We start from the raw sequence: 24,075 nt of genomic DNA on the forward strand, positions 1-24,075 counted from the left end.
AATGGCACCCATTCCCTGTATAGTGCACTGCTTTTGACCAAAGTCCCATGGGCCTGTTTTTGGATCCATGTTTACAGGCAGCTGCAGCCCATTTGGGATACAGACTCTTTCTCTCTGCTGGGTCTAAACCCATCTCTCAGTCAGACCACCCTAAACCAATCAAAAGTCACTCTAATCATTTTAAAATCAATCAAAAGTATTGCTGGCCCACACAACCAAATCAGTGTGCCCGGGTCAAGTGTCTCAAAGCCCCTCCCCTCTCTCCCTGTAGTGTCGTTGCAGGTGATAATGGATGACTATCATTTCTGGCACCTCTCTGCGCACACAGCACGAACACTCACAGACAAGCCTGCACATTGGACTCGTCACACACACACTCTCTGATGGTCCTGCTGTTTCACACACACTCTCTGTATCACTGTTCCACACTCACACACATGGCTGGTGTCATGCTCTGGGTTACTCTACTCCATCTACTCTTTCTTTCAGGTGAGTGGTTGTTATCCTTTTTGAAGCCTCGGGAGCACTCTCACATACACTGTAGTAAAATAAATATGCGACCAGCTGCAATAGGATTATGAGTTTGCTCAACATTTGGGCATATAGCTGAACCAACACACATTCCCAAGTTGAATTTTAGGTTGAGTGAACATACAATTCTACATGAGAATTTATTCTATCTTATTTGCATATTTCCCAGTGTGCCTTGCCTTTAGAGTGAATTGTAGTTACCACCCATGACTGTATTTGTTAGCTACAGAGACATGGTTGTTGTATTCAATGACATTCAGTTCTGTAGCCTTTTCCAAAATAAGTGTTCAAGTGTTCAACTCTTTACGATAATACATTATATATGTGACACACTATCTTTTGTGTTTGTCAAAATGTTGATTTTTCGCTGTTTGTTCTGTTAATACCAGATGAATCTCCAGATGAATGTATTTGCTTTCATAATCTGAATGTTTTATTGCCAAATTCAGAGTATAGATATAGTTATCAGTTCGGTGGAAGCTAACTTGTAACATCACATCAGACTTTCGCGGCACTATCAAATCCCCCCTCAATTCCGAAATCATTAATAAATCGCAAACTAGCTAGCTATATACTTTGAATCAAACTGCAATAGGCTATTTAACCCCATGATTTTCCTGTTTGCTCAATCAAAGCTACTGTAGCGCATCATCCACGGGAAAATAAAAACGTTCACCTCAGGCTACACTCTCTCCACTCTTCAGATCGGTCAAAAGCCCTTCACACTGTCACTACTGCCTACACCTTGGCTAGTTTAGCTTTTTACTGCATCGATGGATTCCCGGGAGAGGGAAATCGCTAGATTTTTAAATAGTACATTTGTGCTGGAAGCTGGTTCAGACGATCAGTAGCGTCAAGTTATTGGCACCTGAGCCAGAGAGCATTTCCATCAGCGACTCCACAGACACTGACGAGCCCCTTGAGGAGGCAACCGAGGAACACCAGCCGTTAATGGTGGATCCGTCAATTACGGCGCTTCAGTCAGTCGAAGGAGAATACAGTATGTCAGTGATCCTAGGCAGGAAATTGAAAAGGCTTGTGAGTTCAGGTGCACTTGCAAGTACAATGAAGGGAAGCCCTGGTGTTTGCTTTTTGTCCCCAAGGAGATGGTCAAGAGACCTGTCCAGATGTATTATCTCACTAATGGTAAGTGTTTGCCGTTCAACTATTAGTCAAGTTTTGTTGGCTGTGAGTGAGTAATCTGTAATTTTATTGGACCTTTATTTAACTAGGCAAGTCAGTTAAAAACAAATTCTTATTTTCAATGACGTATTATGTGTGTGTGATGAGGCACAAGTAGACTGACTAGCTAGCTAACGTATTAAAGCCAAGTGTGTGTATGTGTAAGAGTGAATATGTGGCATGGGAGAGAGGGATAGAGCAAGAAGTGGGGGATGTAGCTAATAATTTATGGGTCCTGTGTGTGGGTGTGTGTGTTCACGCATGCATTTCAATGAGTGCAGGTTATGTGTAGTTGTATTGGCTGGAATAGATTATGACGATGACTGAAAAACATCTAGTGCTCATTGGCAAGATCGCTGGTTCCATGAACCTCAGATTCAGTCATGTCGAAAAGGAGCAAACCAAAGAGAAACAAAACATCAGAGGACATCATATTTCCTTGATAGTGAGCAAATCTGCAGAGAAACATTCAAGTTCCTACACGTGCACCTTTTCTTTAAGATTAATACAACTTTGTTTTCCGTTTATTATTGGGGATGCAAGTGTTCATGAGGTATTTAAGAAATAATAAGTAGTAGGCTGTATCATGAATAGAAAAAACAGAGCTGAGAAAATATTGTGCCTTTTCAGCGCATGTTTTAAATAATGTGTTTTCTAGTTTAATAATTTTGACTACAATTAACATGGTGTGGGAGTCATCGGACATTCAGAGAATCTTCCACTATGTCGACAACTTCGCCGATAAGAGGGTAGACATTTGGGTGCTACCGACATTTGAAAAGTCCTCTAATCAAATGTATTTATAAATCTCTTTTTACATCAGCAAATGTCACAACGTGCTTATACAGAATACAACCTAAAATCCCAAAGAGCAAGCAATGCAGACGTAGAAGCACGGTCGCTTGGAACATCTTCCTAGAAAGGGGGGCCAGTCTTCTGGCTGTGCCGGGCGGAGATTATACGAGTACATGGCCATTAATGCCAAATTGTCAAATAATAATCACAGTGGTTGTAGTGGGTTCAAGAGTAAATGTCAGTTGGCTTTACATAGCCGAGCTTTCAGAGGTCAAGACAGCAGATGTGGTAGAGAGCAAGAGAGAGAGGGTTGAGAAGATCAGGTCTGGGACAAGGTAGCATGTCCAGTGAACAGGTCAGGGTTCCATAGCCACAGGCAGAACAGTTGAAACTGGATCAGCAGCATGACCAGGTGGACTGGGGAAGGGGACAGCCAGGAGTTGTCAGGCCAGGTAGTCCGGAAGCATGTTCCTAGGGTTCAGGTCCACCGGGAGGAGAGAGAGAGGGAGCATACTTGCGATCACACAGGACACAAGATAGGACAGACTGACCCTAGCTCCCCGGCACACAGACTATTGCATCCTGGAGACAGAGACAGGGGTGGTTGGGGGACACTGTGGCCCAGTCCGACGATGTGCCAACCAGGCAGGATATAGCCCCACCCACACCACTAGAGGGATATCAACAGACAGTGGAAGTCAGAAGTTTACATACACCTTAGCCAAATACATTTAAACTCAGTTTCACAATTCCTGACATTTAATTCTAGTAAAAAAATTCTGTCTTAGGTCAGTTAGGATCACCACTTTATTTTAAGAATGTGAAATGTCAGAATAATAGTAGAGTGATTTATTTCAGCTTTTATTTCTTTCATCATATTCCCAGTGGGTCAGAAGTTTACATACACTCAATTAGTATTGCCTGTAAATTGTTTAACTTGTGTCAAATGTTCCGTGCAGCTTTCAACAATTTTCCCACAATAAGTTGGGAGAATTCCTCCTGACAGAGCTGGTGTAACCGAGTCAGGTTTGTAGGCCTCCTTGCTCACCCACTGATGTTCTATAGGATTGATGTCAGGGCTTTGTTGTCCTTAAGCCATTTTGCCACAACTTTGGAAGTATACTTGGGGTCATTATCCATTTGGAAGACCCATTTGCGACCAATCTTTAACTTCCAGATTGATGTCTTGAGATGTTGCTTCAATATATCCACTTAATTTTGCATCCTCACGATGCCATCTATTTAGTGAAGTGCACCAGTCCCTCCTGCAGCAGAGCATCCCCACAACATGATGCTGCCACCCCTGTGCGTCACGGTTGGGATGGTGTTCTTTGGTTTGCAAGCCTCCCCCTTTTTCCTCTAAACATAACGATGGTCATTATGGCCAAACAGTTCTATTTTTGGAGCAGTGGCTTCTTCACTACTGAGCAGCCTTTCAGGTTATGTCAATATAGGACTTGTTTTACTGTGGATATAGATACTTTTGTACCCTGTTGTTCTGGGATAGATTTGCACTTCTCGCACCAAAGTACATTCATCTCTAGGAGACAGAACGCATCTCCTTCCTGAGTGGTATGACGGCTGCGTGGTCCCATGGTGTTTATACTTGCGTTCTATTCTATGTACGGATGAACGTGGTACCTTCAGGCATTGGGAAGTTGCTCCCAAGGATGAACCAGACTCATGGAGGTCTACAGTTATTTTTCTGAGGTCTTGGCTGATTTATTTTTATTTTCCCATGATGTCAAGCAAGGAGGCACTGAATTTGAAGGTTGACCTTGAAATAGAGCCACATGTACACCTCCAATTGACTCAAATTATGTCAATTAGCCTACCAGAAGCTTCTAAAGCCATGACATTATTTTTGGAATTTTCCAAGCTGTTTAAAGGCACAGTCAACTCAGTGTATGTACACTTCTGACGAACTGGAATTGTGATACATCTGTCTGCAAACAATTGTTGGAAGAATTACTTGTGTCATGCACAAAGTAGATGTCCTAACCGACTTACCAAAACTATAGTTTGTTAACAAGAAATTTGTGGAGTGGTTAAAAAACTAGTTTTAATGACTCCAACCTAAGTGTATGTAAACTTCTGAGTTCAACTGAATAATAGCTGGATGATTCTTTTTAAGCCTAATATTGCGGGTAATGGAGTCGCCAATGACTAGGGTTTTCAAATGTGTCAGAGCTAATGGTGGCTCAAACCCCGTAACGGGTGGAGGAGAGACCTGATAAGGCTAAGGGCTCTGACTCTGATCTTGCTTAGTGTGGAAAACCTGTTGAGACTGACTGATCTCCTGGCTTAGTAGGGAAAACCAGCTGAATGAGCGACACCAGTTGAGCATGCTGACATTTCTATCCAGAAAGTTGTCAGGCTGTGGGACTTTGCAGGGGGATTAACACATGTTACATTCATGTTTTAAGTATTGTTATATTTCAGCACTGGAAATATCCGTTGAGGATTTGAACAAGGATGATAGTATGGGAACTTATTAGAGCACTGGATTCTGTGTTTCTTAAAGAAGAGAAAGACAGTGCCTACAAGGTATATTCAAACTTGGACAGTGTTAGAGATTTTTCAGTTGCAATGACAGACTACATAATTGATTTCGAACAGAGGTACAATAGGACGCGCAAGTACGACATGGTTCTCCCGGATGCAGTGTTAGCTTTCAAGTTGCTAGATACTGCCTGTCTGGATGGTAGGGAGAAACAGCTGGCTTTGACTGCTTGTACTGTGCTGAATTTTGCGTTAATTAAAAAAAAAAATGTTTTGGTGAGGCAATAACAGATGGAATGCAAGTGAGTGACGCAGCATAGAAAAGGTGCCAACAAGTCACGTACTCAAGAAAACCAAAAGAGGGTGCTATTGCCCGGCACAAATCCACTAGACAAATATGGAAGGAGATCAAAATGTGCTATTTGTCAAAGCACTTACCATTGGGTTAAAGACTGCCCTCATAAAAATGAACAAGTTAAACTAACAGAGGAAAATGTAAACAGAGATAGAGCAGTGTAACATTACACTGTTTTCAAACAAATCTGCTTCTGATACTGAGATCTTTATAGTTGAATCCTTAGGATCTGATATGATTGATACTGCATGTACACGCACAGCGTGTGGTGCAAAATAGCTTGATAGCTAACTAAATATGAAAGAAGTACAAAATATGATTGACACGCCAAGCAACAGAGCTTTCAAATTTGGAGATGGGAGAATCGTCCATTCTACCAAGAGAGTTAAGATACCAGCAAAAAAATGGTCAGAGTAAGTGTCACATTGAAACAGAGGTGGTCCCTACAAATATCCCCTTACTGTTAAGCAAAACTTCCCTCAAGAAGGAAGGGGCTGTACTAGACATACAAAATTACAAGGCAGTGATATTTAAGCAATCAGTGACCCTTGAATTTACGACCTCAGGCCACTATTGTGTAAACATTTTAGAGAAAAACATCAGATAGAGAACATGAACACAAAGGAAAATACCAGAACTGGCACAACTTCCAGTACTCTAAACCAGCTACACTTTCTGGTAAAACAGGATCATCTGACCTGTCACTTGTAGATAATCTCAAAATTGAACCAATGAAAAATCGAGAAAAATAGAATGACATTCAAAATGATGATGTACTTGAAACAAGGAACGTGTCATTTGAGATGACCTAGATGAGCTCAGGAGGAAAAATTTAGTGTTTGAGGAAGTCAAAGAAATTGGCCAAAAATGTGTCTCAACAAGGTGGATGTGAACCCTTGAATAATCCTTAACTGGAATAGTGCCAAAAACATGTCTAGTGGCTAGAGGTTTTGAGGAGCTGGCTGCTAAAGAACTCCCAAAAGACTCCCCTACATGCGCCTCAGAGTCTCTCAGATTGCTGATGATCTGCCAGAATTTTTTTTACCTTCATTCCATAGACATCAAATCTGCATTTTTGCAGGGAACAGAGCTGTCAAGGGACATTCACATCTGACCTCCGCCTGAAGCTAAGAGCGAAGGAACACTGGAAACTAAAAAAAAGTGTGTGTATGGCCTGGCAGATGCATCACTCCACTGGTACAACAAAGTCAAGGCAACAATGCTGAGTACAGGTGGAAACATGTCACAAGTGGATGCTGCAGTCTTTTATTGGCTTGATCAAGACTGCAATGTGACTGGAGTCATGTTGATGACTTCATCTGGGGTGGCTCACAGACCTTTGCTACAACTGTGATTCCACACCTCAGTTGTTTTCCAGGTCGGCCGTGAGGAGCATGATCATTTTCGTTATGTTGGTATAGAGTTTATAACAGTTGATGGAACAATACTGATGCAACAGGAGAGCTATATCAAGAATCTTCAAGAGCTGTACAAAGGAATTCCCCTATCATGCTTTCCTACACTTAAATTGCCCTTGTATAATGATTGAGTTTGAATCCAAGCTGCAATGACAAGGCATAATGTAATTGAGCTTTTTTGTTCAGAGGAGGTCCTGCAAATCCATGTCCAGATAAAGCGTCCGGGGTGACAAAGTTTAATTTAAAAAGTTCTGTGAGGACAAAACTAAGATCTTGGTAAACAGAGTTTGATTAAATGGTTAAGAGTAAAAAGCGAAAGTTTGACAGGTAGCCAAGAACAGAGACAACATGGAAGTGCATTGTGTCACCATGTTGTGTTTTCCTAAATCTTGATACTTAAATTTGCATCAAACGTTCAACATCTCAAGCCAGGGGACGAGCAGCAAAGACTCTAACCGGACACATTCGCTACCGGGCCGCACGGAAAGGATAAATATTTTTGTTTTTGAATCAGTAAAATACAATAATTATACACAATTGTAGGCTATTTGTGCAGTAATTACATTGCACCAAGATCAGTCTGTTTGTCCTTTTCTCACCACTCTAATATGTCACGCCTACAACAGTTTATAGATTTTGAACTTGAGTAATGCGAGTTCATCACGGTCTGCGTGGGATGTGTTGCCCGCCAACTTTGCACTAGCCAATCTGTCACTTCAGGGGAGAATGACAACTGTCTTTAAGTTGGCAGGTAAAGTGGCTGCATTCAAAGCCAAACTGGAACTGTGGGGTCGGCGAGTGGACAGGGGCATATTTGACATGTTCCAAACATTAGCAGGGATTTTGGGAGAGACAGACTGGGCTGTCTTTCTCCCAGCTGGTGCGCGATCACCTAGCTTTGCTGTCAACGGAGTTCGAGCGCTACTTCCTAACTGCCAAAGACCCACGAAGTGCGAAGGAATGGATCCGCGAACCATTTGTGAATGCCCCAGGTGAATCATCCATGTCCGTGCAGGAAGAAGATCAAATGACGGTAGCCTTAAAAGTATGTTTGCGATAACTTCCTCTCTGCCGACCTTCTGGATTAAAATTGAGGCTGAATATCTTGAGATAGCCACAAAAGCACTGAAAATGTCCAGTAGACTGGACATAAGGAACACCCTTCGGGTGTCACTTTCTTCCATCACCCCTAGATGGGACAGTGTAGTGCCGAAAAGCTCCCCCTTGCCAGAATTCTCCCCCGTCCCCCATCGTGTGAACGCGCATGCGCATGATTTCGGCAAGGCCATTTTCTTGCCTGCAGAATAACCCCCCAAAAATCCAGAAAAACACGTTATAAATTGATTTTAATGAGGGAAATAAGTATGACCCCCCCAATCAAAGGTTTCTGGAGTGCCCCTAATCTCAGCTTGTTACCTGTATAAAAGACACCTGTCCACAGAAGCAATCAATCAGATTCCAAACTCTCCACCATGGCCAAGATGAAAGAGCTCTCCAAGGATGTCAGGGACAAGATTGTAGACCTACACAAGGCTGGAATGGGCTACAAGACCATTGCCAAGCAGCTTGGTGAGAAGGTGACAACACTTGGTGCGATTATTCGCAAATGGAAGAAACACAAAATAACTGTTAATCTCCCTTGGCCTGGGGCTCCATGCAAGATCTCACCTCGTGGAGTTGCAATGATCATGAGAACGGTGAGGAATCAGCCCAGAACTACACGGGAGGATCTTGTCAATGATCTCAAGGCAGCTGGGACCATAGTCACCAAGAAAACAATTGGTAACACACTATGCCGTGAAGGATTGAAATCCTGCAACGCCCGTAAGGTCCCCCTGCTCAAGAAAGCACGTATACATGCCCATCTGAATGATTCAGAGGACAACTGGGTGAAAATGTTGTGGTAAGATGAGACCAAAATGGAGCTCTTATGCATCAACTCGCCATGTTTGGAGGAGGAATGCTGCCTATGACCCCAAGAACACCATCCCCACCGTCAAACATGGGAGGTGGAAATATTATGCTTTGGGGGTGTTTTTCTGCTAAGGGGACAGGACAACTTCACCGCGTCAAAGGGACGATGGATGGGGCCAAGTACCATCAAATCTTGGGTGAGAACCTCCTTCCCTCAGCCAGGGCATTGAAAAATGGGTCGTGGATGGATATTCCAGCATGACAATGACCCAAAACACACGGCCAAGGTAACAAAGGAGTAGCTCAAGAAGAAGCACATTAAGGTCCTGGAGTGGCCTAGCCAGTCTCCAGACCTTAATCCCATAGAAAATCTGTAGAAGGAGCTGAAGGTTCGAGTTGCCAAACGCCAGCCTTGAATCCTTAATGACTTGGAGAAGATCTGCATAGAGGAGTGGGACAAATTCCCTCCTGAGATGTGTGCAAACCTGTTGGCCAACTACAAGAAATATCTGACCTCTGTGATTGCCACCAAGTATTAAGTAATGTTTTGCAGAGGGATCAAATACTTATTTCCCTCATTAAAATGCAAATCAATTCATAACATTTTTGACATGCGTTTTTCTGGATTTTTTTTGTTATTCTCTCTCTCACTGTTCAGATAAACCTACCATTAAAATTATAGACTGATCATTTCTTTGTCAGTGGGCAAACGTACAAAATCAGTAGGGGAACTAATACTTTTTTCCACTCACTGTATATGTTAATAAAAGTACAGCATTTTTAAACACTTTAGTGCTTACAAGACAGAGATTAATAACAGAGGGGAATCTGAGAATGCAAGGATTCCAACAGGGTGTGAGTTGAAGTAATCAAATCTGGAGCTGACAAGGCTCTGACTTGGCATCTTGGGGGCATCGCTGGGTGGTGTGGAGGAAGAAACAGAACATTTAGGTTAGGGCTGGAATGTAAATGACATGTGGTCTCAGATGATCTAACATCTGAGAATGGGCAGGCATTCCCTTGGATGAAGAGCATCTCCGTCTTGCTGATTATGTGCTGTCATCCAGGTGGAAATGTCACCTGCATATCGGATGTAGGAAAAGCGATAAATTGAGTGTCCGGGGAATATGTACAGTACGTATGTGTGTATATATCATCTTGGAATATTAAAATATATATTTCAATTATTACGTTTTGTGGTTGAGGGAGGTTGATAGGGATGGTGGAGGTGCCCTATTGAGGAGGGGATTCTTCATGAAGGCACATTCAGTTAGTTTTGTTTATCATATTATTACACTTTTTTCTATAACAGTTTACTGTGATTATGGATATGCCCTCACGTTGACTTATATATTTGAACTTTCCTTTTCACCCAGAGTACATTTTTTATTTTTATTATTACTACTGTACCTACATTCTTAAAAACTAAAACAGAAAAAGTGTTTAAAAAATGTAGTAAAAGCACGATGGGATGGGGGATTGAGGGATGGGTAGAGAGAACAGTAGAGGGATCCTGTGGCACGCATCAGAGGGCATGATAGGTCACCAAAATGATTCTGAAGTGTGCCAGGTCTTGCAGTCCCAAGATAGGAGAATTTCGGGAGGCAAGAAAATGGCTTTACCGAGATCCCCCCCCCCCCCTTCTAATTTCCTTAATTTTGTGGCTAGAGTCAAATACTTTCCATAGGATAGGCAACCGAAATTAATAATTAAGTATGTGTGTTATATTAAACAGAGGGAGTAAAATGTAGGCATTCAATAAACATTTAAAAACAAATACTAGTCAAATAAGACATGGGAGAGATGACACATTTTGGCAAAAAGATTTATTTATAGACTAATATATTTGAAACAAATAGCCAAACTGCAGACATTACTAGTGCGTCCCCCGCGATCAAACCGACATAAGAAATAAAATGAAACGCAGCCTAACGCGATCAGAAATCAACTAGCAAGCAAGTCGCAGCAATGAGTAATTGAGTGTGTGCACATTCACGCGAAGGGGGGGAGAATTCTGGCAGGGGGGCGCTTTTTGGCACAACACCGGGAAACAAGCTCAGGGCTCCCATTGATTCAGCGACATGGTGAGTTGCAATGTTTTTATATGGTCATTAGAGAAAAATATGCACTTTGTTTTTATAATATCATCATGTTAGACCTACTTAAAAATGTTATGAAAAAGAGGCTATACTAAACTTATAGGCCTAAAATATTCAGATCGTGTCGCGACCCCCCCCCCCCCCTGTTGGCCAGTCCGGGGAAAACATTGTTTATATGAGACCGGTCAGTGGTGCAGAAAAGTTTGGGGACCGCTGCTCTAACCAAAGCCCACATGAATCGGATCCAAAGAGACTATCAGTCCTTACTCTCTGGTGATGTGTGTGAGGTCATATTTTCTTTAACATTTCTCATTTTAGTTGCTGCTTAGAGAGACCACATCTTGCTCTCACCCCCTCCTCGGTTTTAGCTCTTTTCAGACATAGTTTATTCTGTGTGACTGTCACAAAAATGCTGGTCCTGGGTGTGTGAGAGGGTTGCTTGGGCACATCTACATACTGTATGCTGTACCCAGGGATGTGTTAGATGGGGGAAAAAAAATGTTTGAGCGTAGCCTGTACACTTTGTGACATTTATCCAAATGTAATTTGAAAACTAAGGGCCACAACCATAATATGTGCACGTGTTTGTGACACGTGCACACATCATGGCATGAACATGTGTAATGTGAGACTGTTTCTCTGTCATACATGTGTATATGCGTATACATGTGTGGACGCACGTGCACATGATAAAACAAGTGAATTTATCCAATCCGACAACGATGCAGACAGACACTGGGTGAGCGTGAGAGAAAGAAGAACAATCTGGGCACTCCTGTCAATGGATTTCATGCATTGTATTAAGCAAAATGTCTTAAAAGTAACTGCAAACCTTGACTGCGTTTTTCGCAAGACATGGTCGGTGACACTTAGCATGTAATGAAACGTAACTCATTTGGAGTAGAGAGATCATTAGAAAGCTAACATTCTCTTTCCAGCACTGTATGAACATGTATTTTGGGTCAATGTGACTGATTATGGTAGAGCAAGTCACATAGAGTACTAGTCAAGAGTTTGGACACACCTACTCATTCAAAGGCTTTTCTTTATGTTTACTATTTTCTACATTGTAGAATAATAGTGAAGATATCAAAACTATGGAAGCATGTATTCACCAACAAATCTGACAGAGAGGTGGCTATTAGAAAAAGAGTAAAGAAAGTAAAGGAAATTATTATCATCAATTAATTGTTAGCGTTCAATCAAACCTTGATCATGGACATGTTCTCGGGTGGTTGTACTTATGTTCAGTCTTAATACCTGAACATGTAAGCGTGTCTCTGCTCCTATAGGTACAGTCTCACCTGAGAGTGTGTAATGAAGTATGTGTCTGTCCCTCTAGGTACGGTGTCACCTGAGAGGGTGTGTAGTTATCAGGATGTTCTGGACCACCTGAACCTGACCAGAGGAAACGATGTGTTCACCTCCACGCGGCCCGTGCTCGACCACACACACCCAACCATGGTGCACCTGGATGTCTACCTGTACGCTATACTCGCCGTGGTCAGTGTGTGTGTTTGTGTGTGTGGAGGGGGAGGTACGTATGTTCGTGTTATCTGGTGATATTCACATGGTGTGTGTGTGTGTTTCTAGATTGAGAAGTCCCAGACCTTTGTTCCCTTCATCTGGATACAACTGGTGAGTTCTTCCCCCCCCCCCCCACTATTATGTTCCACTCGTTTTCCCACTGATCCATGCACCTGCTTCTCATGTCCTCTCCTCCCTCCAGACCTGGAATAATGAGCGGATCTGGTGGGATCCTAGTCAGTTCTGTGGAATATCCAGGGTCTCCGTTCCCAAAGAGATGTTGTGGATACCAGACCTCTTAATCTATGAGATGTGAGTAACAAAAGCACTCACACGCATACTCTCCATTCGCCATTAAAGTGGTCAATACAGTAGGCTATCAACACATTACCCACCACCCATTTCAGCTGGAGGCAGTTAAAAAAAAAAGGTTTTTATTGGTCCATAAGGGCACTACAATCATAAAAATGTAATTGCACCTTTTTTTCTAATACACATCCTCCCACCCATTCCAAACATACAGTTGAAGTCGGAAGTTTACATACACTTAGGTTGGAGTCATTAAAACTCGTTTTTCAACCACCCACACATTTCTTGTTAACAAAACAAGTTTTGGCAAGTCGGTTAGGACAACTACTTTGAGCATGACAAGTAATTTTTCCAACAATTGTTTACAGACAGATTATTTCACTGTATCTCAATTCCAGTGTGTCAGAAGTTTACATACACTAAGTTGACTGTGCCTTTAAACGGCTTGGAAAATTCCAGAAAATGATGTCAAGACCTACTTTGTAATCATGGGAAAACCAACTGCACATGGGGACAAAGATCGTACCTTTGGAGAAATGTCCTCTGGTCTGATGAAACAAAAATATAACTGTTTGACCATAATTACCATCGTTATGTTTGGAGGAAAAAGGGGGAGGCTTGCAAGCCGAAGAACACCATCCCAACCGCGAAGCACAGGGGTGGCAGCATCATGTTGTGGGAGGGACTGGTGCACTTCACAAAATAGATGGCATCGTGAGGTAGGAAAATTATGTAGATATATTGAAGCAACATCTCAAGACATCAGTCAGGAAGTTAATGCTTGGTTGCAAATGGGTCTTTCAAAAGGACAATGACCCCAAGCATACTTCCAAAGTTGTGGCAAAATGGCTTAAGGACAACAAAGTCAAGGTACTGGAGTGGCCATCACAAAGCACTGACCTCAATCCTATAGAACATTTGTGGGCAGAACTGAAAAAGCGTGTGCGAGCAAGGAGGACTACAAACCTGACTCGGTTACATCAGCTCTATCAGGAGGAATGGGCCAAAATTTACCCAACTTATTGTGGGAAGCTTGTGGAAGGCTACCCGAAACGTTTTGTCCAAGTTAAACAATTTAAAGGCAATGCTGCCAAATACTAATTGAGTGCATGTAAACTTCTGACCCACTGGGAATGTGAACGAAGAAAGAAATCACTCCACTATTATTCTGACATTTCACATTCTTAAAATAAAGTGGTGATCCTAACTGCCCTAAAACAGGGAATTTTTACTAGGATTAAACGTATTTGGCTTAGGTATATGTAAACTTCAACTGTACCCATGGCGTCCCCACCCTGTCCACCCCCACAAAAAAAGTTTTTCGAATTCAAAGTAAACAACACACAAGGCAAAATAATTTGCCAATACAACACCATCAAGTAAGCATTTTACATCACATTCAACAGTTTAGAGATTTCTGAGACTGCTACTTTGCTACTTTCCATGTTTCCAGAGTGCTAGGAATGACTTTATTCATTTGGACAGTGCATAACTCCAACATAATTACGTCCTGAAAGTATGCTAGCCATTTCCTTATATGAAGTTCATGTGGTGGCAACCAGCGCTGAACACCAAGTTCTTTGGCAGCAGTCAACCCAGCCAAAATCTACACTGTTTCCTATTCAGCTGCATACCTGTATCATCATTAAGCAACAATCTAATTGGTTCAAGGGGTACAGTTCGATCACTCATGTCAGAGAGAATATACAACACTTTCCTCCAGAACTCATAAACCTCTGGATAATCCCATATCATATGTTTGTATGTGCCAAGTGTATTGAGGTTACATAGGCCACAGTACGGGCTTTGAGCCTATTTAGCATCTATGACAAAAGTTTAAAATGAATTAATTTATGGTTTTGGTTCTTTGATGAGTGAAATATATTCTCTGGCAGTTTGCTTGTTTAAAACACTTAACTTTGGGAAAACTGGACGTTTCAAAGTAGCCACGCCAAAATCCTACCAGAAACATTGAGGAAAGTATTTAGTAAATACTTTTTGACCTCCTTTGCCATTGAAAGCAGCTTTTCTCCCTGTTCTATTGGTTTTAATATACATTTTCCTTCATTGTCCACAAGCTAAAAGCACAATCCTGTAATCAACCCATTCTGTTTGTTGCATCTTTAGATTTACCCTCTAAGTTTCTAACTGAGATTTTCATCTGTCATATGAACCGCTCACATCAGGTGCGCTCTTAGAACAGTGTTTTCTCACAATTTGCTTTTTGGCAAATGTTTGAAAATTGTTTTAGCCTACATTGGCATCTTTATTACAGTAGTTTGTATGTTCAATAATATAGCCTCCTGGCATATTTCAGACAGAGAATAGTATATTCAATAGGGAAGATAAATAACAAAGAGTGCGCACCTAACAAGGCTACTTTTCTAATGAGACACCTTGTAGTTCTTCCAACTACTTGCTAATTTTTCAAAAAGCAAGCCTGAAACCCTTTCTAAAGACTTGACATCTAGTGGAAGCCATAGGAACTGCAATCTGGGTCCTATCTATTTGTATTTCCTGTAGGCTAGCACTGAAATGGCCTGTGACCTAAAAAATAATAATTCTCGGATGGGTTTTTGCTTGCCATAAGTTCATTATTTTAACAGTTGTAGAAACTTCCGAGTGTTGTCTATCCAATGCTACCCAGTATATGCATATCCTAGCTTCTGGGCCTGAGTAACAGGCAGTTTACTTTGGGCACGTCAGTCATCTGAAATTATGAACAAAAAACAGTCTCCAAAACAGGTTAACAATTGTGGTTACTACATGATTTCATGTGTGTTATTTCATAGTTGGGATGTCTTCACTATTATTCTACAATGTAGAAAAATGTTTTAATGAGTAGGTGTCCATACTTTTGACTGGTACTGTACGTGTGTGTGTTTGTTGTCTCAGGATAGAGAAGGATGATGGCCCTCACAGCCCATACCTGTATGTGTCCCATGATGGGATCGTCTTAATAGAGGACGAAATGAAGGTGGTCAGCACCTGTAAGATGGACGTCCACAAGTTCCCCTTTGACACACAGAGATGTAACATCACATTCAGCTCCGCCATACACATCGGTGAGTGTTAGGTTTGAATTTTTTCCTGGTATTTTACAAAATGTTCCATCCCGAGAATAAATCCCTTTTCTCCCGAGTAACCAAGTCTTTCCCGCCAAAACCGGAAGTGACATTCAAAAGCATATAAATAGGCCTGTGCGGATTTGATTCGAGCTTTGATCAGGCATTCAAGCCTGATGCTACCTGAGCCATACATTAAAAACATTTTGAGCCCTTGCTCTTCTATCAAACTACCCGTATTTAACTTTCAGTAAACAAGAGCTTGCATCACTCTTCGAATATTGGTATAAGAAATGTTAAAATAATAATGTCCAGTAAACTAATCTAGTCTCGCTTTTCCTGCATGGGACTTCAAGAGCTAAGGAGCATTTTTTAAGAAAAGAGGCTAGTGGAGTACAGGTGCGTGCGTATTGCGCAATAGACAGAGGCTATTTAGTTAGAAGGTTATTATACATAACCCATCATTAATTAGCGAAATATAAGGAAAATACTGCATTGAATGTATTACCTGAAAGGTAGGCTAGGACACCATATATATATATATATTTATATATATATATTAGGGCTGTACTGTATTTCAATCTAGAACAGGATTATCTATTTTGGATGCAATTTGAATGGAGTTGAGAGAGAGTGTGTGTGTGTGCTCGTGCGTGGACTGATTTAAGCAATGATATTCCAGTGAAAGGCTGTTTTAAAACTTATATATTTGAAAAAATAAAAATAAGGTAAACCCCGAAAGCCAGATTGGGATGGGTAAATTAGACACACATTGTCTTAATATTACTGTAGCCTAGGCTATGCTACAGCAAGTGCAGGCCTACCTGTCAAAGAAAGTTACCATGAGATAATAGGTCTACATAAAATCAAATCACATTTTATTTGTCACAGGTGTAGACCTTCAAGTGAAGTGCTTACTTACAAGGACTTAACCAACAATGCAGTTCAAGAAAGAGTGATGAAAATATTTACTTAATAAACTTAAGTAAAAAATAACAATAACAAGGTTGTATACAGGGGGTACTGGTACCGAGTCAGTGTGCGCGGCTACAGGTTAGAGGTAATTTGTACATGTAGGTAGGGGTAAAGTGACTATGCATAGATAATAAACAGCGAGTAGCAGCACTGTAAAAACAAAGGGGGGGGGGGGGGGGGGGGGTCAATGCATTGTGTACATGCATTGTGAACTGGGCTCCATACTGAGATTGGATGCCTGTCCTCAACCCTAGTGAGTGTGATGCGTGTGTGTAAGGTGTAGGGGTGCTTTAGGGGATAGGCAGAAGGCAGGGTGTATATCCTAAACAAACTGAGGTTTAGTGCAATTGGAGTGCAACTAGTGCATCTGCTCTCATCAAACCATCATATGTATACACACACACCCCTGTGTGCATGCACAACACACATTTGAGTGGCTCTTTTCTTCCCTTTGTCTATTCCCATCTTCCTCTCACTCCTCTCCTTCCCTCAGTGACAGATATACAGCTCATTCCTTTCTCTAACTCGTCCCGGGTCACCCAGGCTTCTCGTGAAGTCATGCAAACGCAGGGAGAGTGGGAGTTCCTGGACATGACTGTCTCCAGGGGCAAACTAATCTTAGATCGCGAGTGGGACCAGATCTCATACACTGTACGTCTCACACACACACTCCATATATAGCTGGATCTATGACCAGGCCCGACATCACTATGCCACATTTGACATCACTGTCCTATCCTTCTTCCTGGCTCATCTCTTTCTTAGATCACCATGGCGAGGAGGCCCCTCCTCCACGTCATCAATTTCCTGCTTCCCATCCTGTTCTTTCTGTGTCTGGACCTGGCCTCCTTCCTGATCTCAGACCAGCGGGGGGAGAAACTAGGCTTTAAGGTCACCGTGCTGCTGGCCATCTCTGTTTTGCTGCTCATCCTCAATGACATACTGCCCTCCATGTCAAACAGGACCCCTCTCATAGGTCACACAGGCACAAACATCTATATATACAGTGGGGAGAACAAGTATTTGATACACTGCCGATTTGTCAGGTTTAATCCATGACGGCGTAGTGTGTTACTAATAGTGGTCCCAGCTCTCTTCAGGTCATTGACCAGGTCCTGCCGTGTAGTTCTGGGCTGATCCCTCACCTTCCTCATGATCATTGTTGCCCCACGAGGTGAGATCTTGCATGGAGCCCCAGACCGAGGGTGATTGAACTTCTTCCATTTTCTAATAATTGCGCCAACAGATGTTGCCTTCTCACCAAGCTGCTTGCCTATTGTCCTGTAGCCCATCCCAGCCGTGTGCAGGTCTACAATTTTATCCATGATGTCCTTACACAGCTCTCTGGTCGTTGGAGTCTGTTTGATTGATTGTGTGGACAGGTGTCTTTTATACAGGTAATGAGTTCAAACAGGTGCAGTTAATACAGGTAATGAGTGGAGAACAGGTCTGTGAGAGCTGGAATTCTTACTGGTTGGTAGGTGATCAAATACTTACGTCATGCAATAAAATGCAAATGAATTACTTAAAAATCATACAATGTGATTTTCTGGATTTTTGTTTTAGATTCCGTCTCTCACGGTTGAAGTGTACCTATGATAAATTACAGACCACTATATGCTTTGTAAGTAGGAAAACCTGCAAAATCGGCAGTGTATCAAATACTTGTTCTCCCCACTGTATGTATATACAGTATGCACAGTCGCACACATACACATAGTATTGGTGTACAACGGATGTGTTACCTCCCAGAATGTGGCTTGTGTGGTGATCTTCCATTGTCGGTTTGTGTGTGTGTTCTCCCTCACAGCGACCTACTGTATAGTGATCTTTGCCTTCATGTTGCTAAGCCTGTTGGAGACCATCTTAGTGACTCACCTGATGGAGAGAGATTCCGTACACCAAGAGACAGGTATAGACCGCGCCCCCGCATATGACTGTGACAACAAACCAGACCACACCCCCTGTCACACCTGTGACTCAGGTACGCCACTGACAAGTGCCACACTTTGTACTGTCGTTTGTGTGCAGGGTAGTTTCCTATGGAGGGGGAAATAGAACAGGTGATGAGTAAAATCATCATGACTGTGTCACCAAATGACACCCTATATATCCCCATATATTGCACTACTTTTGACAAAAGCCTAGTAGTGAACCATGAATAGGGTGCCATTTGGGACACAGCTGATAATGTCAGTGACAGAGCTGCTGATCGGTTTCAGAGGAGGAGAGGAGGCGTGGTTGCTGTGCCTGTATCTGTGATGTGTCTGGAAGAAAAGCTCCATGTGAACCATTGCCTGTTGCAGAAGAGGTTAGATTGCCTACTTTATTTTGGTTGCTTCTCAAATGGCAGCCTATAGGGATGTGGTGCATTGCTTTTGACCAGGGCTTATAGGGAGGAGGGTGCCATTTGGGATGCAAACATCGAAAGCAACGTTCTTTAATATTGGTCCTGAGTATCAACAGGGTCCAAAATCTTTTGCTGTAGCCAAGCATTTACAGATTCCGAACTACACTGAACAAAAATGCAAATGCAATATGCAACAATTTCAAAGATGTTTTCTGAGTTACAGTTCATTGAAATAAATTCATTAGGCCCTAATCTATGGATTTCACATGACTGGGAATAGACATGAATCTGTTAGTCCCAGATACCTTAAAAACATTTTAAAAAGTAGGAGCGTGGATCAGAAAATCAGTCAGTATCTGGTGTGACCACCATTTTCTTCATGCAGTGCGACACATCTCCTTCGCATATAGTTGATCAGGCTGTTGATTGTGGCCTGTGGGATTTTAACAAGGCTAATCTGAAAACGAGACTCCCTAAATTTTATCAGCATATCGATTGTGCAACCAGGGGTGGAAAGACCTTGGATCATTGTTACTCTAACTTCCGCGACGCATATAAAGCCCTGCCCCGCCCCCCTTTCGGAAAAGCTGACCACGACTCCATTTTGTTGATCCCTGCCTACAGACAGAAACTAAAACAAGAGGCTCCCACGCTGAGGTCTGTCCAACGCTGGTCCGACCAAGCTGACTCCACACTCCAAGACTGCTTCCATCACGTGGACTGGGAGATGTTTCGTATTGCGTCAGATAACAACATTGACGAATACGCTGATTCGGTGTGCGAGTTCATTAGAACGTGCGTTGAAGATGTCGTTCCCATAGCAACGATTAAAACATTCCCTAACCAGAAACCGTGGATTGATGGCAGCATTCGTGTGAAACTGAAAGCGCGAACCACTGCTTTTAATCAGGGCAAGGTGTCTGGTAACATGACCGAATACAAACAGTGCAGCTATTCCCTCCGCAAGGCTATCAAACAAGCTAAGCGCCAGTACAGAGACAAAGTAGAATCTCAATTCAACGGCTCAGACACAAGAGGCATGTGGCAGGGTCTACAGTCAATCACGGACTACAGGAAGAAATCCAGCCCAGTCACGGACCAGGATGTCTTGCTCCCAGGCAGACTAAATAACTTTTTTGCCCGCTTTGAGGACAATACAGTGCCACTGACACGGCCTGCAACGAAAACATGCGGTCTCTCCTTCACTGCAGCCGAGGTGAGTAAGACATTTAAACGTGTTAACCCTCGCAAGGCTGCAGGCCCAGACGGCATCCCCAGCCGCGCTCTCAGAGCATGCGCAGACCAGCTGGCCGGTGTGTTTACGGACATATTCAATCAATCCCTATACCAGTCTGCTGTTCCCACATGCTTCAAGAGGGCCACCATTGTTCCTGTTCCCAAGAAAGCTAAGGTAACTGAGCTAAACGACTACCGCCCCGTAGCACTCACATCCGTCATCATGAAGTGCTTTGAGAGACTAGTCAGTCAAGGACCATATCACCTCCACCCTACCTGACACCCTAGACCCACTCCAATTTGCTTACCGCCCAAATAGGTCCACAGACGATGCAATCTCAACCACACTGCCCTAACCCATCTGGACAAGAGGAATACCTATGTGAGAATGCTGTTCATCGACTACAGCTCGGCATTCAACACCATAGTACCCTCCAAGCTCGTCATCAAGCTCGAGACCCTGGGTCTCGACCCCGCCCTGTGCAACTGGGTACTGGACTTCCTGACGGGCCGCCCCCAGGTGGTGAGGGTAGGCAACAACATCTCCTCCCCGCTGATCCTCAACACTGGGGCCCCACAAGGGTGCGTTCTGAGCCCTCTCCTGTACTCCCTGTTCACCCACGACTGCGTGGCCACGCACGCCTCCAACTCAATCATCAAGTTTGCGGACGACACAAGTGGTAGGCTTGATTACCAACAACGACGAGACGGCCTACAGGGAGGAGGTGAGGGCCCTCGGAGTGTGGTGTCAAGAAAATAACCTCACACTCAACGTCAACAAAACTAAGGAGATGATTGTGGACTTCAGGAAACAGCAGAGGGAACACCCCCCTATCCACATCGATGGAACAGTAGTGGAGAGGGTAGCAAGTTTTAAAGTTCCTCGGCATACACATCACAGACAAACTGAATTGGTCCACTCACACAGACAGCATCGTGAAGAAGGCGCAGCAGCGCCTCTTCAACCTCAGGAGGCTGAAGAAATTCGGCTTGTCACCAAAAGCACACAAACTTCTACAGATGCACAATCGAGAGCATCCTGGCGGGCTGTATCACCGCCTGGTATGGCAACTGCACCGCCCTCAACCGTAAGGCTCTCCAGAGGGTAGTGAGGTCTGCACAACGCATCACCGGGGGCAAACTACCTGCCCTCCAGGACACCTACACCACCCGATGTCACAGGAAGGCCATAAAGATCATCAAGGACATCAACCACCCGAGCCACTGCCTGTTCACCCCGCTATCATCCAGAAGGCGAGGTCAGTACAGGTGCATCAAAGCTGGGACCGAGAGACTGAAAAACAGCTTCTATCTCAAGGCCATCAGACTGTTAAACAGCCACCACTAACACTGAGTGGCTGCTGCCAACACACTGACACTGACTCAACTCCAGCCACTTTAATAATGGGAATTGATGGGAAATGTAAATATATCACTAGCCACTTTAAACAATGCTACCTTATATAATGTTACTTACCCTACATTATTCATCTCATATGCATACGTATATACTGTACTCTATATCATCGACTGTATCCTTATGTAATACATGTATCACTAGCCACTTTAAACTATGCCACTTTGTTTACATACTCATCTCATTTGTACATACTGTACTCGATACCATTACTGTATCTTGCCTATGCTGCTCTGTACCATCACTCATTCATATATCCTTATGTACATATTCTTTATCCCCTTACACTGTGTACAAGACAGTAGTTTTGGAATTGTTAGTTAGATTACTTGTTATTACTGCATTGTCGGAACTAGAAGCACAAGCATTTCGCTACACTCGCATTAACATCTGCTAACCATGTGTATGTGACAAATAAAATTTGATTTGATTTGATTTGAATGTTGTGCCATGTTGCTGGATATTGGCGGGACATGGAACAAGTTGTAGTACACGTCGATCCAGAGCATCCCAAACATGTTCAATGGGTGACATATCTGGTGAGTATGCAGGCCATGGAAGAACTGGGACATTTTCAGCTTCCAGGAATTGTGTATAGATAGATTGTGACATGGGGCAGTGTATTATCATGCTGAAACATGAGGTGATGGCGGTCAATGAATGGCATGACTATGGGCCTCAGGATCTCGTCACGGTATCTCTGTGCATTCAAATTGCCATCGATAAAATGCATTTGTGTTCGTTGCCCATACCATAACCCACTGGCACCATGGCCCACTCTGTTTACATCGTTGACATCAGCAAACCACTCGCCCACACAATCTGCCTGGTACAGTTGAAACCGGGATTAATCCGTGAAGAGCACACTTCTCCAGCTTGCCAGTGGCCATTGAAGGTGAACATGTGCCCACTGATGTCAGTTACGACGCTGAACTGCAATCAGGTCAAGACCCTGGTGAGTACGACGAGCTTCCCTGAGACGGTTTCTGACAGTTTGTGCAGAAATTCTTTATTGTGCGAACCCACAGTTTCATCAGCTGTCTTGGTGGCTGGTCTCAGACGATCCTGCATGTTGAGGTCCTCGGCTGGCGTGGTTGCACGTGGTCTGCGGTTATGAGGCCGGTTGGACGTACTGCCATATTCTCTAAAATGATGTTGAGGCAGCTTATGGTAGAGAAATTAACATTAAATTCTCTGGCAACAGGTCTTGTGGACATTCTTGCACGTTCCCTCAAAACTTTAGACATCTGTGGCATTGTGTTGTGTGACAAAATTGGACATTTTAGAGTGGCCTTTTATTGTCCTCAGCACAAGGTGCAGTGGTGTAATAATCATGCTGTTTAATCAGCTTCTTGATATGCCACACCTGTCAGGTGGATGGATTATCTTGGCAAAGGAGAAATGTTCACTAACAGGGATGTAAATTAATTTGTGCACATTTTAGAGAAATACAATCTTTGTGCATAATGGAACATTTCTGGGATCTTTTATTTCAGATTATGAAACGAGGCCAACACTTTACATGTTGCGTTTATATTTTTGTTCAGTATACTTCGGCAACATTTTTTTTTTTACACGTGTAGAGTTCCTTTTTCTCTCATGTTAATGATCTCACAGTACTAATACTAATAATAATCTCATGTTGATAATCTCCAGGTCATCTGTAGCGAGCAAGGAGAGTCTCGCCTGCTGCTGTTGATTCTGGGGGACCTACGGGCGGTTGAGCGGACATTAGCGTTGTTCGCCAGTGGCAGGAGGGAGGGGAAACCTGGCTATTGGACCAGAGTGGCACGGCGCCTCAACGCCGCCTTCTTCACCGTCTACCTCATCTCTGTCATGCTCTTCATTAGCCTTATGTGTAAGGAGTGGTTAAATTAGACCTAGAATTAAATTACCAATTGCATATCCAAATCTAGACATCAGAGCATGCCTGTATACTTTGTTTACCTCCCATTTTCTCACGTGCAGTGCCACTGTCGATGGGTGTATTGAAAGCCATGTGCATTTTTTTAGCTCATGTGCATAAAATATACATTTTTTTTATATTTAACATATTCGAACACTATGGAGAGTACTTATGTTATCCAACTGTGTGCTTTTCATTTCATATATCATGTTAAATTAAATTTAATAATTTTATTGTAGACTACGCTTTACACCAAATAAAAAAAGAACTGAAAGACCTTCCAGTGTGTGAATGTGTGCAGTGAGATGGAGAAAGGGAGAGAGCCTTGCCAGTTGCTTCTCCAAGCTGTAGGTGGCAATATGCTCTAAAATGTAGCATCACTGTCCCAACACCACTTGGACAGCTCGAGTTCAATCAATGACGTGGATTTTCTTTGTAACCACTGCAGCCTCACTACCGCCACACAAATTAGAGATTTTTGCCAACTCTTTAAA

At 42.9% G+C, this 24,075-nt stretch overlaps 1 protein-coding gene across 2 annotated transcripts; it reads left to right on the forward strand.

Moving 5' to 3' along the window:
• The first annotated feature begins 374 nt into the window (after positions 1 to 374).
• LOC110493172 (5-hydroxytryptamine receptor 3A) lies at positions 375 to 23,844 on the forward strand. 2 transcript variants are annotated; one of them, XM_036949795.1, is made up of 10 exons: positions 375 to 489; positions 12,139 to 12,299; positions 12,390 to 12,434; positions 12,526 to 12,635; positions 15,528 to 15,697; positions 17,166 to 17,323; positions 17,438 to 17,648; positions 18,483 to 18,584; positions 18,895 to 18,983; positions 23,332 to 23,844. In XM_036949795.1, the coding sequence occupies exons 1-10, from the start codon at positions 384 to 386 to the stop codon at positions 23,551 to 23,553; spliced, it is 1,374 nt and encodes a 457-aa protein (XP_036805690.1). In that variant the 5' UTR covers positions 375 to 383; the 3' UTR covers positions 23,554 to 23,844. The 2 variants fall into 2 exon arrangements, with proteins under 2 accessions (XP_036805690.1, XP_021423135.2); XM_021567460.2 differs by lacking the exon at positions 375 to 489 and adding an exon at positions 1,366 to 1,677 and having other exon boundaries at positions 18,483 to 18,656.
• The last annotated feature ends 231 nt before the right edge of the window (positions 23,845 to 24,075 follow it).

The sequence above is a fragment of the Oncorhynchus mykiss genome, chromosome 17, assembly GCF_013265735.2.
Source record: "Oncorhynchus mykiss isolate Arlee chromosome 17, USDA_OmykA_1.1, whole genome shotgun sequence".
Taxonomy (NCBI): domain Eukaryota; kingdom Metazoa; phylum Chordata; class Actinopteri; order Salmoniformes; family Salmonidae; genus Oncorhynchus; species Oncorhynchus mykiss.